This window comes from Rhinoderma darwinii, chromosome 8 (assembly GCF_050947455.1).
Source record: "Rhinoderma darwinii isolate aRhiDar2 chromosome 8, aRhiDar2.hap1, whole genome shotgun sequence".
In the NCBI taxonomy this organism is placed as follows: Eukaryota; Metazoa; Chordata; class Amphibia; order Anura; family Rhinodermatidae; genus Rhinoderma; species Rhinoderma darwinii.
In genome coordinates this window covers 106,999,730-107,012,779 of record NC_134694.1, presented here as the reverse complement: position 1 = coordinate 107,012,779, position 13,050 = coordinate 106,999,730, and the positions used below count along the sequence as shown (strand labels likewise).

Sequence of the window (13,050 nt, the reverse complement as noted above, 5' to 3'; positions counted from 1 at the left end):
CACAAAAATAATAATTATTTTTTCCCATATTTGAGTTTTTTGCGGCGGAATCGCAGCGTTCCCTCCGCAAAAGTCGCATCACTTGGCTGTTTCTTGTGGGTTTTCATCCCCATTGAATTCAACGGGGAAAACCTGTAACAGAAAAGCTACAAATTTGCAGCATAAATTGACACGTTGCAGATTTAAAATCCACACCGCAGGTCAATTTATGAACGTTTTTGCTGCAGATACAGCGTGGGCATTACATTTCTTCAAATCTCCTTTACTTTGCTGCTACAGTAAATCCTGCAGAATTCCCGCACACAATTCCGTACGCTACGTGGGAACCCGGCCTAATAGCACGAATGGAAAGCCCAACATTATGTAACGTGAAGTTACGGCATTACTGTTGTAGGAGATCATGACACATGTCAAATAGGGCTACGCAGAGCACAAGAAGTTAGTGCCCCCCATCTTTGGAGAAGGCTCTTGTGTTGACACACACCAAGAATACACCAAAAGACAAGTTGATGCCCAAAACCATGAGACCTTTATTCACTGCAATGTCGTACAGTTCCTCCACCGTTCGTTCGAGCTAGTGTTCTCGTCTTCTAGAATAAGTTACATAATGCGACTTGTTATTTCTTACTATGCCACAGACACAAACCGCTCTCAGGCACCGTCCAGGAGCTCCAGATCTTTCCTCGTTTTAAAACTTCCCTCTCCCTATTATTTACAGACCCCGCAGAAATCAGAAATGTATTCCCTAAAAATAAAAAGGCGGAATGAGCAGCCTGAGGAGGATTCACCGCTGGAGTGTGGCGCTGCCTGTAACAGGAATCCTGGGGTAACAGCGTTTTTACAGCCATGGATCGGCCGCACAGGGCTGAGGTCATTGTTCAAAGTTGTCCATGGGGTAATGTTCCCCGTAAACTTTTAGATGTTTCTGCAGAGACTCCTCCTGCTTCTTCAGATGTGGTGGCATCTCCGAGTAGACATCTGTGAACATGTGTTTGATACTGGGCTTGCGTTTACGCTCTGCCTCTTCAAAGGCTTCCATAACCTGCGGAAGAAACAGACCCCGTCACCCACATTCACAGCTCCTGCCATAAGCCCAGAGTCCTTATTCTTCCCGCTCTCATTTCTTAAAAGGGAATCCGACACCTTGCCGGACCTCTTCAAAGAGGGTCTATTAGTGCTTAGAAACATTGATAAGTCAGCAGTCCAGCTTCACTCTGTGTCACATTAATGGCTACGTACACCTTTGAAAATGATTGAGATACAGCTGCTTAGTATCCTGTATACAGAGCAGCTGTATCTTGCGCTGAGATCTAAATCCATCAGGTCAGCGGCAGCGATTGGTTCAGTGTCTGTGTGTCCTGCGTGGATCGAGTGATCGATAACAGGTGAATCCTGCCGACACGGAGTCCGTCCGTCCCGCTGACCTGATAGATTTAGGTCTCAGTGCACTATACAGCTGCTCTGTATACAGGATACAAAGCAGCTGCATCTCAAAAAGTAAAAATAATTTTTAATAAAAAGTACTTACAACGTTGCACCAAACACATTGATGCACTTTCATTTAAAAAATATATTATATTTATTTATTCAAAAGGTGTACATTGCTTTTAATGTAGCTGACATTCAGCTGAACGGCGACGGCGTGGAATCGCTTGCACCAGTAGGTGTCCCTGATTGAAATTTTTTCTGAACACCCAAATACACTTTTGACTACAGGGGGGTTTTACAAGCTGACGGACCCTTTATCAGTAGCAGCTGCTGCAGAAGTAATTAACAACAGCTTTAAAACAATTACTGGACTACAAAAAACATGGCTGCTTTCTTCCAGAAACAGCGCCACACTTATCAATGGGCTGTGTGTGGTATTGCAGTTTCTCTACATTAAAGTGAGCGTGACAGAGCTGCAATACCACACAACCTGAGGAAAGCAGCCATGTGTTTTCTAATCCTGTACAACCCCTCTAAGTTACAGAAAAACTAGGTGAAATGGCTCCTTGGAGTGCTGACCCAGCAGGCACACTTGGTCTCCTTTATAGCAACGCACTGGCCAAAATGAAAGAGAACCTTTCACCTGCCCATACATGTGCAGCATGTAATGGGCAGGACTGCACAAACCCTGGGACACTTTACATTTTTCCCTACCCTCCTCTGTTGCTTAGATATCAGTGCCGTTCTATTTGGCGCCCGATATTTAAATAACCCCCTGAATGGCATGGGGGCATGTTACTATGGCTGTGACACAGTCCAATCAGCTACGGACAGTGCCACAAGCGCTGGAGAGAGGAGAGCGTGTGCGTGCGCAGCTCGGAGCTATGTGCGCGGACGCTCTCACTCTTCAGCTCTCGGCAGACAAGGACAAGACTGCGATCTCTCTTGTCCTGGTCTGCCGAGAGCTGAAGAGTGAGTGAGAGCGTCCGCACACATAGCTCCGAGCTGCGCGTGCACACACTCTCCTCTCTCCAGCTCTGCCTGTAGCTGATTGGATAGTGTCACATAGTAACACACCCCCTTGCCATTACACGCCCCATTTGACCGTTACGGGGGTTATTTAAATATCGGGCGCCAAATAGAATGGCAAGGAGGGTAGGGAAAATATGTAAAGTGCCCCAGGGTTTGTGCAGCCCTGCCCATTACATGCTGCACTCAGCGGCTCACGCATGGGCAGGTGAAAGGTTCTCTTTAATACAAGGACTGAGCAGTGATACATGACAAAGGATTCTCTTCTGCTTTGAATCCTCTGCACCCAGGAATAACAGAGTTTCAGTTTTGTCCAGTGTTCATTAAAGGGTTATTCTCATCTCAGACATTTATGGCATATTCACGGGTTATGGCATAAGTATCTGATAGTGATGGGTACCGCACCTCGATGGGGTACGGAATGTGTCCGAACATAAAATAGGATATTCCCAGGTGTATTAATGTACACACAGATGAGCACTCACTTTCGTCAGCAGAGTTTTTCCATCCACAATGCATTTTCATGCACATGGGACGTCTGTACCAAACAGTCAAGTGACATAATGGGGATGGGTATTATTTTGGGAAGTACAAACCCATGAACTTTGCTATAAGCATCTCCAGGTGTTCAGTATGGATCAGGTAAATGGATCCTGAAACCACAAGGAATAACTGGGAAAGAGCTGTGCAGCACTAAATCGTAGCAAAGGTATTAAGTCTCACCATTTTCCGTGACTTCTTCCTCCATATTTTCTCCTGCTCCTCGTCCCACCAGCCTTTATGCAACATGTAGTGACGAAGTCGAGAAATAGGATGGTCCTGTTTGTCCCAGTAATTGACCTCATCTACAGAGCGATAGGCAGAGCTGTCATCGCTGGTGCTGTGGTGTCCGATCCTACAATAATCATATTGATACTTATTAAGCTTTATGTAAAGTAGACAAGAGCTCCCCATACATTGACTATAGCACTAGGTTACCTGTATGTCATGGCTTCTATGAGGAAAGGCTGGTTCTCTGCCACTGCTCTTCGTCTTGCCTCTTTGACAGCATTATACACGGCAAAGACGTCATTACCATCAACTCGGATTGACATTATTCCGTATCCAGGGCCCCGGGCAGCTGTAAGAACAGAGAAACCAGAACTTTTACAACTTTATCGTGGTCTTGTCCATTACATGTCATTTTAAAGCACCAAAGCGAAGACACAATTATCAAGCAGAGGAGGAGAATCGTCCTGGCACGGCTGGAGGCGATGCCTGGTCTGTCCCTCTGGTGAAGTACCTGCGGGAGTAAGTGATGTCACCGCGTGATCTCGCGATTCTAGCAGAGATCACGCTGGGCTGGATTGAAGAGAAGTGTATGACGCTGATTGGTCGGCGTCACACAGTTTTCTATACAACGCCCACATGGTGAAAAGAGAAAAAAAAACAAAAACGCCCGATTGGCCATTAAGAGAAAATCAGCAGAACTATAAAAAAAAGAACATAACTTCAGAAATAATAAAATAATTTTTAAACAAAAATCACAGGAGTTATCAGCGTTAAAGCGCCTATTAGATTAGGTAGGAGATCGGGAAGTGATGAACTGGTGACAGAATCTCCTTAACATTACCATGCAACGTTATGTCACACTCACCAATGCCATCCCCACGGTACTGCTCAGAGGTAGGGGTAGATATGGCGTATCCGTTGTTCCTGCAGAAGAAAAGCACCGGACACTCCAATGTGGCGGAAAAGTTAAAAGCAGCGTGGGCATCTCCTTCACTTGCAGCGCCTTCACCAAAATAGCAGATGACGGCACGGTCCGCATTTTCTCGTTTCATGGCATAGGCCGCACCAACCGCTAAGAAAACAAGATGGTGGTTATTATATAATAAACAATGAAGTTCAGCCCAATATGCTGCAGCCAGCACAGGAGTAACAGGAACCTTATTATAATGCCAGTCCAACTGCCCATATTCCAGATGTAACAACGGGACCCCCACTATTCTACTAGATCATTAGTGAAAAATCACAGGAAAAAGTATTTTTTTTTACCAAGATCTGGAGCGTTTTTTGATTAAAAAACGCAACCGCATTAAAAAAAAAAAACGCACCATATCGCAGTAAAAACGGATGCGGTTTTTCAAGGCGGTTCTAGCCACACTTCAACTGCATCATGTGAATGGACCCTTACTGATACAAGTGTTAGGTTAAAAACCAGTTCCCAGCAGGATGCAGACAAGCCACAATGCTATATGGGGGAGGTAACACAGATGCAAAATACTGATAAGCCTCCACTTACACTCCTATCATCCATGAGCGGGTGGCTGCTTAGTATTACAATTACACACAGATAGGGCGCCAGTCACACGGTTACATGTAGTGCCCCCTGCTGGCTAGACAGCCATACGATTAGATTGGGTGGGCTGCTGAGCACCTTCTAAGTGTACCACACACAGTACTGACACCCCATTCACTCCAACATCACAAGGCCACACAATACACGAGCTCACAACCCACGTAATGGGTCCTCATTGTCTCACATCTCCTGTATTTGATCCCATTGTCTGAGATTTGCTTGTAATGTTAGTGTAGGGACTGGTCCATGAGGCGGGTTGGCATCTTGAGTATTTTGGCCAAAATATCAACTAATATCTCATGTTTATCATTTTTGTAGGTTACACTGTGGCCTGAGGTTGGGGAGAATGAGGAGTCCGTACTGTGTGTGGTACACTTAGAAGGTGCTGGGCAGCCCGTCTGATCCTATAGTACGGGCATAACGAATATGGTGCACTACATGTAACTGTGTGACTGGCACCTTATAGAAGCCTTCTGTGTGCAATTCGAATACTAAGCAGCCCCTGCCTCATGGATGATAGGTGTGTGAGTGGCTGCTCATCAGTATTTTGCACCTATGCAACCCCCCTTATATAGCATTGTGGGTTGTTGCATCCTGCTGGGAACTGGTTTTTAACCCCTTGTAAATATGGCTCGTTTCTGTGAGCAGGTTTCTCGGTGATTGATCGATACAGTGCTGTAAATTCGATTCAGAACATGGACAGTTAAATGTAACAAAATGTAAAAACTTTTATCATTTCATAATCGATGGGGTCCAAGCACAGAGACCCCCACCGATGGCTAAAACGAAGCGGCAGAACTCAGGTGAGCGCTGTGCCGCTTAGTTTCTGATCGGCTTTCCTCGTAGCAGTGTACAGGCTCAATTGAAAGTTTATGAACCTGCACACCTCTCGCTCGGCTTTCCGAGGAAAGCCTATCAGCAACTAAGCCGCACAGTGCTCACCCGCGCGCTTCTGCCGCTTCGTTTTAACGATCGGTAGGGGTCAATATGCACGGACCCCCACCAATCAAAACTTCTGACATGTCATTATTAAAGTTTAGTTACACTTTAAATACGGAGACAATAAACCTGTCTGAACAAGGCCCAATATAAAAAGAAAGGAATAGCAGCAAGAGGACAAAATGCATCACGTGTGTGACAAAAGCCAACGCAGGGGGATCACCAGAGAAATGACAGAAAGAGCCGTAAAGCAGAAGATAACGGACGTGTAGAGACAAAGCTGTGTGTAGTAGAGGTGGATGTGATGTGGAACACAACATCATAACCGAGACCTAGAAGGGAGATTGGAGGAAGGGTTTTATGGTCGCACTGTACCGACATTCACCTTGTGGTATCTGTGTTGCTAATGGTGAGGAAATAGTCACGAAGTTCAGATCTTTACAGCCATAGTGTACGGGCATCTGTCGTCCTTTGCCAGGATCTGAGGCATTACCATAGCACTGCGACATGAACAGATCAAGAGGATATCCCCTGTACATCAGGACTCCTAAAAAAACATAGGCCATTAGGCGCTCACATACAGCATCCACATATTATACAATCCTTTTATACCCAGCCTCTTACCTGCCTCCCGATACTGCCCAAATACAAGGTCTGTGTCTTTAAGGGCGGCGGCGCTGCCCACATGTGTCCCCTCCTCTCCGTAATTTGTCATGTAGAAAGATATTCTTCCCTGTGAGAGGAGCGTAACGATCAGTTCTGAGACCACCGTGGGTTTGTGGAGTCTGCTACACCCACTGCAGGGGGCGCAGGCCATTGGGTGTAGTTTGTCCCCACCACAAGAAGAGATACACTGGCCGCGCTCCCGACACAAGAGCAGACACTAATGCACCTACTTGTCTCTGAGACTCGTACAGGATTCTATCCATGGTGTTCAGTAGCGTCATCGTGTGGTAAAACTTTAGGACTTCCACCTTAGGGATCTGCAAGAAAAAAAAGAAATACTATAAATCTAAAAAAAAAAATATGATCGATATTCTATGCCCAAACCAAGTCACCGCTGGAGGAAGAAGAGGAATTTGGAGTCCCAGCAGTCAGATCCCAAAAGTTAACAATGACGACCTATCCTATGGCTATTTGTGGGTTAAGCCCTTTTAAAATTATATAATAAAAGTTATGCAACCTTCTAATCTGCTTTGTCTCAATGCTTCTTCATTTTCAAGATCTCAGTTTGCTGTCAGTAAGTAAAATCTTGTTTATATCCTACATACCGACTGTATGTAGGGGCAGATAGGAGGGAATAACAGGACTGCAGGATCAGACTACTCCGGGTTTGTTTATGGTCTGTAACCGTGGAGACGCATAGAAATGGTAGGAGATTTTTGATCAAGACTATTTAAGATGATTTATATTGTTGCATTGAATCAAGAAAGAAAAAAAATAAATGTCTCCAGAGGTAAAATGACTATAATATAAGACATCTTATAATAAAAGGTCAGAACACGCAGGACATAACTGGAAGTTATACAAACCTTACAAACAGGGCAAAAAAAAATGATGGGCCTTACATTGGGGTCTTCACTGGGGTTGATAATCTGCCCCTGACGGTCCATCACCCTGTAGATGGGGATCCCGGAGAGGACATTGGGCTCGATGAACTCCAGTGAATCCACAAAGTTGGCGGAGGCTCCAGGGAACTGAGGCTTTTCCTCCAGTGACGTGAACTCGCTGCGGGCGCGGGTCGCCTGCCAGATGGAAACAGAGGTAAAGTCACAATCACAAGTGTCAACCATGACATACCCCGCAGTCAGTGGATAACATATATAGCGCAGCTACACGGCCGAGTCCTATATGAATATGTGCATGTCCTTACTGATCAAATCCGTCTAATAGAAATACTCGTCATATCACCCACAGCAGCCAATCCCTTCATTTGTACATGGCGGTGAGGTCATTCCTCATACAGAACTGGGTCGGAGTGGCGCATATCGATCTACAGGTCTAGGATTTTTTGGACTTTTCTCCTGAAGATCTTTACCACTTATAGTAGGTTCCCTTATAGTGTGACCGTCTGATAATCCCGGCAATCCGGAGCCATATTTTTTTTATTTTTTTCACCAGGTCTGTTTTGCAGGATGAGTCGTCTGTATTTTTTAGGGCACCACTTTAGGCTACATTTACTTCTTAAAAACCTTGACATAACTTTACATTGGTCCAGGTGACGAGACCCCCTCCAATTGCTATAACGGAGGGGCAGAGCGCTCTGCTGAAGGCTGCGGCTCTTTCCTTCTGATAAATTTCCACCGTCCACTTCCTCACATCAGCAGCGGTATAAGATCAACCCCTCACGTAAGGCCGGATTCACACGAGCATGTGCGTTTTGCGCACGCAAAAAACGCTGCGTTTTGCGCGCGCAAAAGGCACTTAACAGCTCCGTGTGATTTTCGCGCAACCGCCATCATTATGACACTCCGTTTGGATGTTTGTAAACAGAAAAGCGCGTGGTGCTTTTCTGTTTTCATTCATCGTTTTACAGCTGTTGCGCGAATCACACTAGTCCCACGGAAGTGCTTCCGTGTGGTGCGCGTGATTTTCACTCACCCATTGACTTCAATGGGTGCGTGATGCGCGAAATACGCACACAGAATGGACATGTCGTGACTTTTTTTCAGCGGACTCACGCTGCGTAAAAATCACACACATGTCTGCACGGCCCCATAGACTAATATAGGTCCGTGCGACGCGTGTGAAAATCACGCGCGTTGCACGGACGTATATCCCGTTCGTCTAAATAAGCCCTAAATGTAACGCATTGCAATGGGCTATAAGACGACACCATGCTCGCCCCAACAGCCCACTGACAAAAGTCGCCGCTTACCCCCCCCCCCCCCCTCAGTCTTATGATTTAATCAGTGAAATCTTATAACTAAATGTAAATGAACACAATAGGTGGTGTAAATAAACCTCACAGTTGTGTCGTGTGATCGCTCCTGGGACACGCAGACAATGTGCGGTGTTATTGTATATAGAGGTCGGGGGAGGGGGTATCAAGAAATTCCAGCCTCCACACCTCCCTGTGAGCAGCCAATCAGGACTGAGCTCTGCAGACGAGCCTCCTTATAGTCACTGACCTTGTAGAGATCGGGAGGCCGGCAGCTGTATGTACACAATGTCACCCTGCAGATATGCCGCACCACAACATGGCAAATTCATTACAACCATCCTCACCCGCAGTCCGACTAACATTCCTTTACTGCGGCAAATCACTACGACTCTCATCATCATCACTACTCCTGAGCTTGTGAGAAAATGGTGTAAGATGTGGGAGAGTGGGGGTGAGCATCCTTCCTGTCAGGACAGTTAGTCCCGCAGCGAGGCAGTGGCCCCTAGCGTCGTACATAACTATGATGCTAGGGGCCCGGCTCCTTGAACTGTGTTCGGTCCAGGAAATTCAAAAAACACTTGGTAAATACGCTGCAAAAGGTCCTGGATTCAGAGGATGTTTTCTTTTGAAATCAGCCTGGTATTTTTCACGGTGTGAACATAGCCTTACTGCCACCTCTGGGTGTAACTGATCAATATATGTGTTAGTATAGGAGAGTCAAGCGGTGGAGCAAATGCTGCAACAAATGCCCCTCACCTTGTAGCCTTTCCCCACTGTCCGGCCCATGAAGTAAGTGTATGTTCACACGGCAGCGTCCGTAACGGCCGAAATGACGGGGCTGTTTCCAGGAGAAAACAGCCCCGTCATTTCAGCCGTAACGGCATGTGCAGGCGCTTGAACGCCGCGTCCATTACGGACGTAACTGGAGCTGGTTTTCCATGGAGTCCATGGAAAACGGCTCCATTTACGTCTGAAGAAGTGACATGACACTTCTTTGACGCGGGTGTCTATTTACGCGCCGTCTTTTGACAGCGACGTGTAAATATACGCCTCGTGTGAACAGACAAACGTCAGCCCATTGCTTTCAATGGGCAGATGTTTGTCAACGCTTTCAAGCCGTAATTTCGGACGTAATTCCAGGCGTAAAACGCCCGAATTTCGTCCGTAATTTGGCCGTGTGAACATACCCTAAAGGGCAAATGGTAGTTCCATCAGGGAAATAACACAAACATAGGACTACCCATACCAATGTGCCCGCCACAAAGAATCACATATAATAGTGCGCCAATCGCAAGTAGTAGCCATAGAAGAGTTCCAATCACACTGCAGTGCCCATGGAGTAGTTACTACTACACCACTGCCCATACAAACGTGGCAGCCACATAGCGAGCCCTGGATGGGAATCATTAGCGCAGTCGATGGCATGCCCTCTCATAGACATCTCCTTATAGGGGTTATACAGGATTAGAAAAACATGGCTGCTTTCTTCCAAAAACAGCGCCACACCTCTACAGGTTGTGTGTGGTATTGCAGCTCAGCCTCATTTACTTACATTGTTCCAGATACAACCCATGGACAAGTGTGGCGCTGTTTCTAGAAGAAGGCGGCCATGTTTTTCTAATCCTGTACACCCCCTTCGAGATGGCAGCGGGCTGCGTTACATTATTTACACATATGGTATATCTGTCCCTGTATCCGCCATCGTCCTGCACTACTTTGTGTACAGGTTTGTAGTGCTGGTCTGTATGAAAACTGTATATTTATTTGTGGAGAGCCATACATGTCCCTGCAGGCAGCAAATAAATTGAAGACCGTGTGATATACGGAGGTCTCCAAATCTGGGGCTCTCCGGCTGTTGCAAAACTACAAGTTCCATCCGCAGACTAATCAGGACATGCTGGGAGTTGTAGTTTTGCAACAGCTAGAGAGTTACAAGTTTGAAGATGATTATAGGGCAGTGATCGCCAACCACCGTGCTGCGGACCAATACCGGGCCACGGTATCTGGTATCCGCAGGGAATTCTGGGTGAAAAACCGCACCAAATTTTGGTGCAGTTTTTCGCCCGGAATGTCCGCTGCATAAAACTGCTGAGCATTCATGACATTTTATCCCAGGAGACCGCTGCAGCGGCGATCACATGGGATGAAGCGTCATCCCAGGAGAACGGCCTGGAGAAAGAAACAGACACCTGGGTAAGTATAAGATTTTTTTTTCTTCTGAATTGCGTTTTTTTGTGGCGGAATCGCTGCGATTCCACCACAATAAACGTGACATCTGCTATTTGTTGCGGGGTTTACTGCACAGTGGACTCAATGGGGAAAACCTGCAACAAATAAGCAAAGTTTACACAAATACAATTGACAGGCTGCGGACTAAAATTCTGCACCGCAGGTCAATTTCTTAGCGTTTTTTGGCTCATTATTTACTCAGCGTGTGGAGGAGATTGGTTCTATCTCATCTACTTTGCTGCTACTTTATTATGCTGCGGATTTTTCGCAACGAATTCCGTTGCGGAAAATCCGCAGTATTTACACGTGTGAACTGATCCTTGGTTGAAAAAAAAAAAGAAGGTGATTATAGAGGGGAGGGTAGTAAAGTCTGGATAATAGAGAGGGGGGGGTAGTAAAGTCTGGATAATAGAGAGGGGGGGGGGGTAGTAAAGTCTGGATAATAGAGGGGGAGTAGTAAAGTCTGGATAATAGAGGGAGGGGGGGTAGTAAAGTCTGGATAATAGAGGGGGGGGTAGTAAAGTCTGGATAATAGAGGGAGGGGGGGTAGTAAAGTCTGGATAATAGAAGGAGAGGGGGGGTAGTAAAGTCTGGATAATAGAGGGAGGGGGGGTAGTAAAGTCTGGATAATAGAGGGAGGGGGGGGGGTAGTAAAGTCTGGAAAATAGAGGGAGGGGGGGTAGTAAAGTCTGGAAAATAGAGGGGGGGGGTAGTAAAGTCTGGATAATAGAGGGGGGGGGGGTAGTAAAGCCTAGACCAGCTGCACAGGCTTCCCTTCAGTACAAGGGGCAGATTTAGCAAAACTCTCTTAGGCCAGGGCTACACTTAGGGTATGTGCACACACACTAATTACGTCCGTAATTGACGGACGTATTTCGGCCGCAAGTCCTGGACCGAACACACTGCAGGGAGCCGGGCTCCTAGCATCATACTTATGTACGACGCTAGGAGTCCCTGCCTCTCCGTGGAACTACTGTCCCGTACTGAAAACATGATTACAGTACGGGACAGTTGTCCTGCAGAGAGGCAGGGACTCCTAGCATCGTATATAAGTATGATGCTAGGAGCCCGGCTCCCTGCAGTGTGTTCGGTCCGGGACTTGCAGCCGAAATACGTCCGTCAATTACGGACGTAATTAGTGTGTGCGCACATACCCTTAGATTTTTTGTAGCGCTACTGATTGACATTGAGCTACAGCTGCAGTCCACGTGAATACATTGAGTTGCAGGTAATCTTGTGGACTGCAGCTGTCACTCAAGAGTTAAAAATCAACCAGTAGCGCTACAAAAAGTCTAGCTGGAGTCCTGGCCTAAAAGTAAAACTGGCATTGCTATTCCTAACAACCAATCACAGCGCTACTTTAATTTTTCCAGACCAGTTAAAAATATGTAAGCTGATCTCTGATTGGTTGCTATGGACGAAAAAGCCAGTTTTAAGCAAGGGCTACACGGTGACGTTGGCCGCAACTCAGACATTGCGTTTAAAGATGGCTGCGCTACGTACATAAGTGAATGTGGCCGCATTGGGACTTACAAACTTGGATTTCTTGTGATGGTCGCAGCAACTTGCGGGTCACGACGTGGCCACGTTCCCTTACATTACTGCGATGTCCGCAGTGCGACGCTGCAATCTTTGGACGCACCACCTTTGTCGCGGTTAAAGTCACTGTGTAGCCCTATCCTAACTCTTTGGTTTAAAGAATGGCAGCGCCATATTTATCAAGGCTCCTCTGAAATTGCGTGCGTGGGTTTTACGTCGCACTTAGCGAATGATTTATACGTTTTCTTACATTTTTCTCTGCAAAAAAAAGTGTGTGGAGATGATATATATTATATACAGCACATGCTCTACCTGTATATGACACCAGCCGCACTCTCTATACAATAAATAGTAACTCCTGTCAGAGCTTCTGTACAGCTGTCCCCTAATCATGGTGACAGGAGGTGGGCCGGAGGATCTTCTCACCTGTCTCCCCCCGGTTACTCTCCATCCAGCTGCAGCTCGGACCCTCAACAACGTCCTCAGCGCCGCCATCTTTCCTCGGACTGCCCGGTTCTCGCCTGTTTTCACGTCAGGTCCCCGTCAGTACTCGAGATCCGTGTTCGCTTCTGGCCTCTGCAAACATCTTAGCACTTAACCTCCTTCCTGTAGAGAACACAGAACACCTTCACTCCCGGACACAATAGTGACCGGCAGTGTG

General features: G+C 46.6%; 1 protein-coding gene across 1 annotated transcript; it reads right to left on the bottom strand.

Annotated features, from left to right (window-relative positions):
- Positions 1 to 506: 506 nt before the first annotated feature.
- Positions 507 to 13,050, bottom strand: BCKDHA (branched chain keto acid dehydrogenase E1 subunit alpha). Its single transcript, XM_075836216.1, has 9 exons — positions 12,816 to 13,050; positions 7,306 to 7,482; positions 6,634 to 6,720; positions 6,362 to 6,470; positions 6,123 to 6,284; positions 4,094 to 4,300; positions 3,436 to 3,577; positions 3,181 to 3,352; positions 507 to 1,042 (listed from the first exon to the last, which is right to left on the bottom strand). Exons 1-9 carry the CDS (start codon positions 12,882 to 12,884, stop codon positions 872 to 874), a joined length of 1,296 nt encoding a protein of 431 aa, XP_075692331.1. The 5' UTR covers positions 12,885 to 13,050; the 3' UTR covers positions 507 to 871.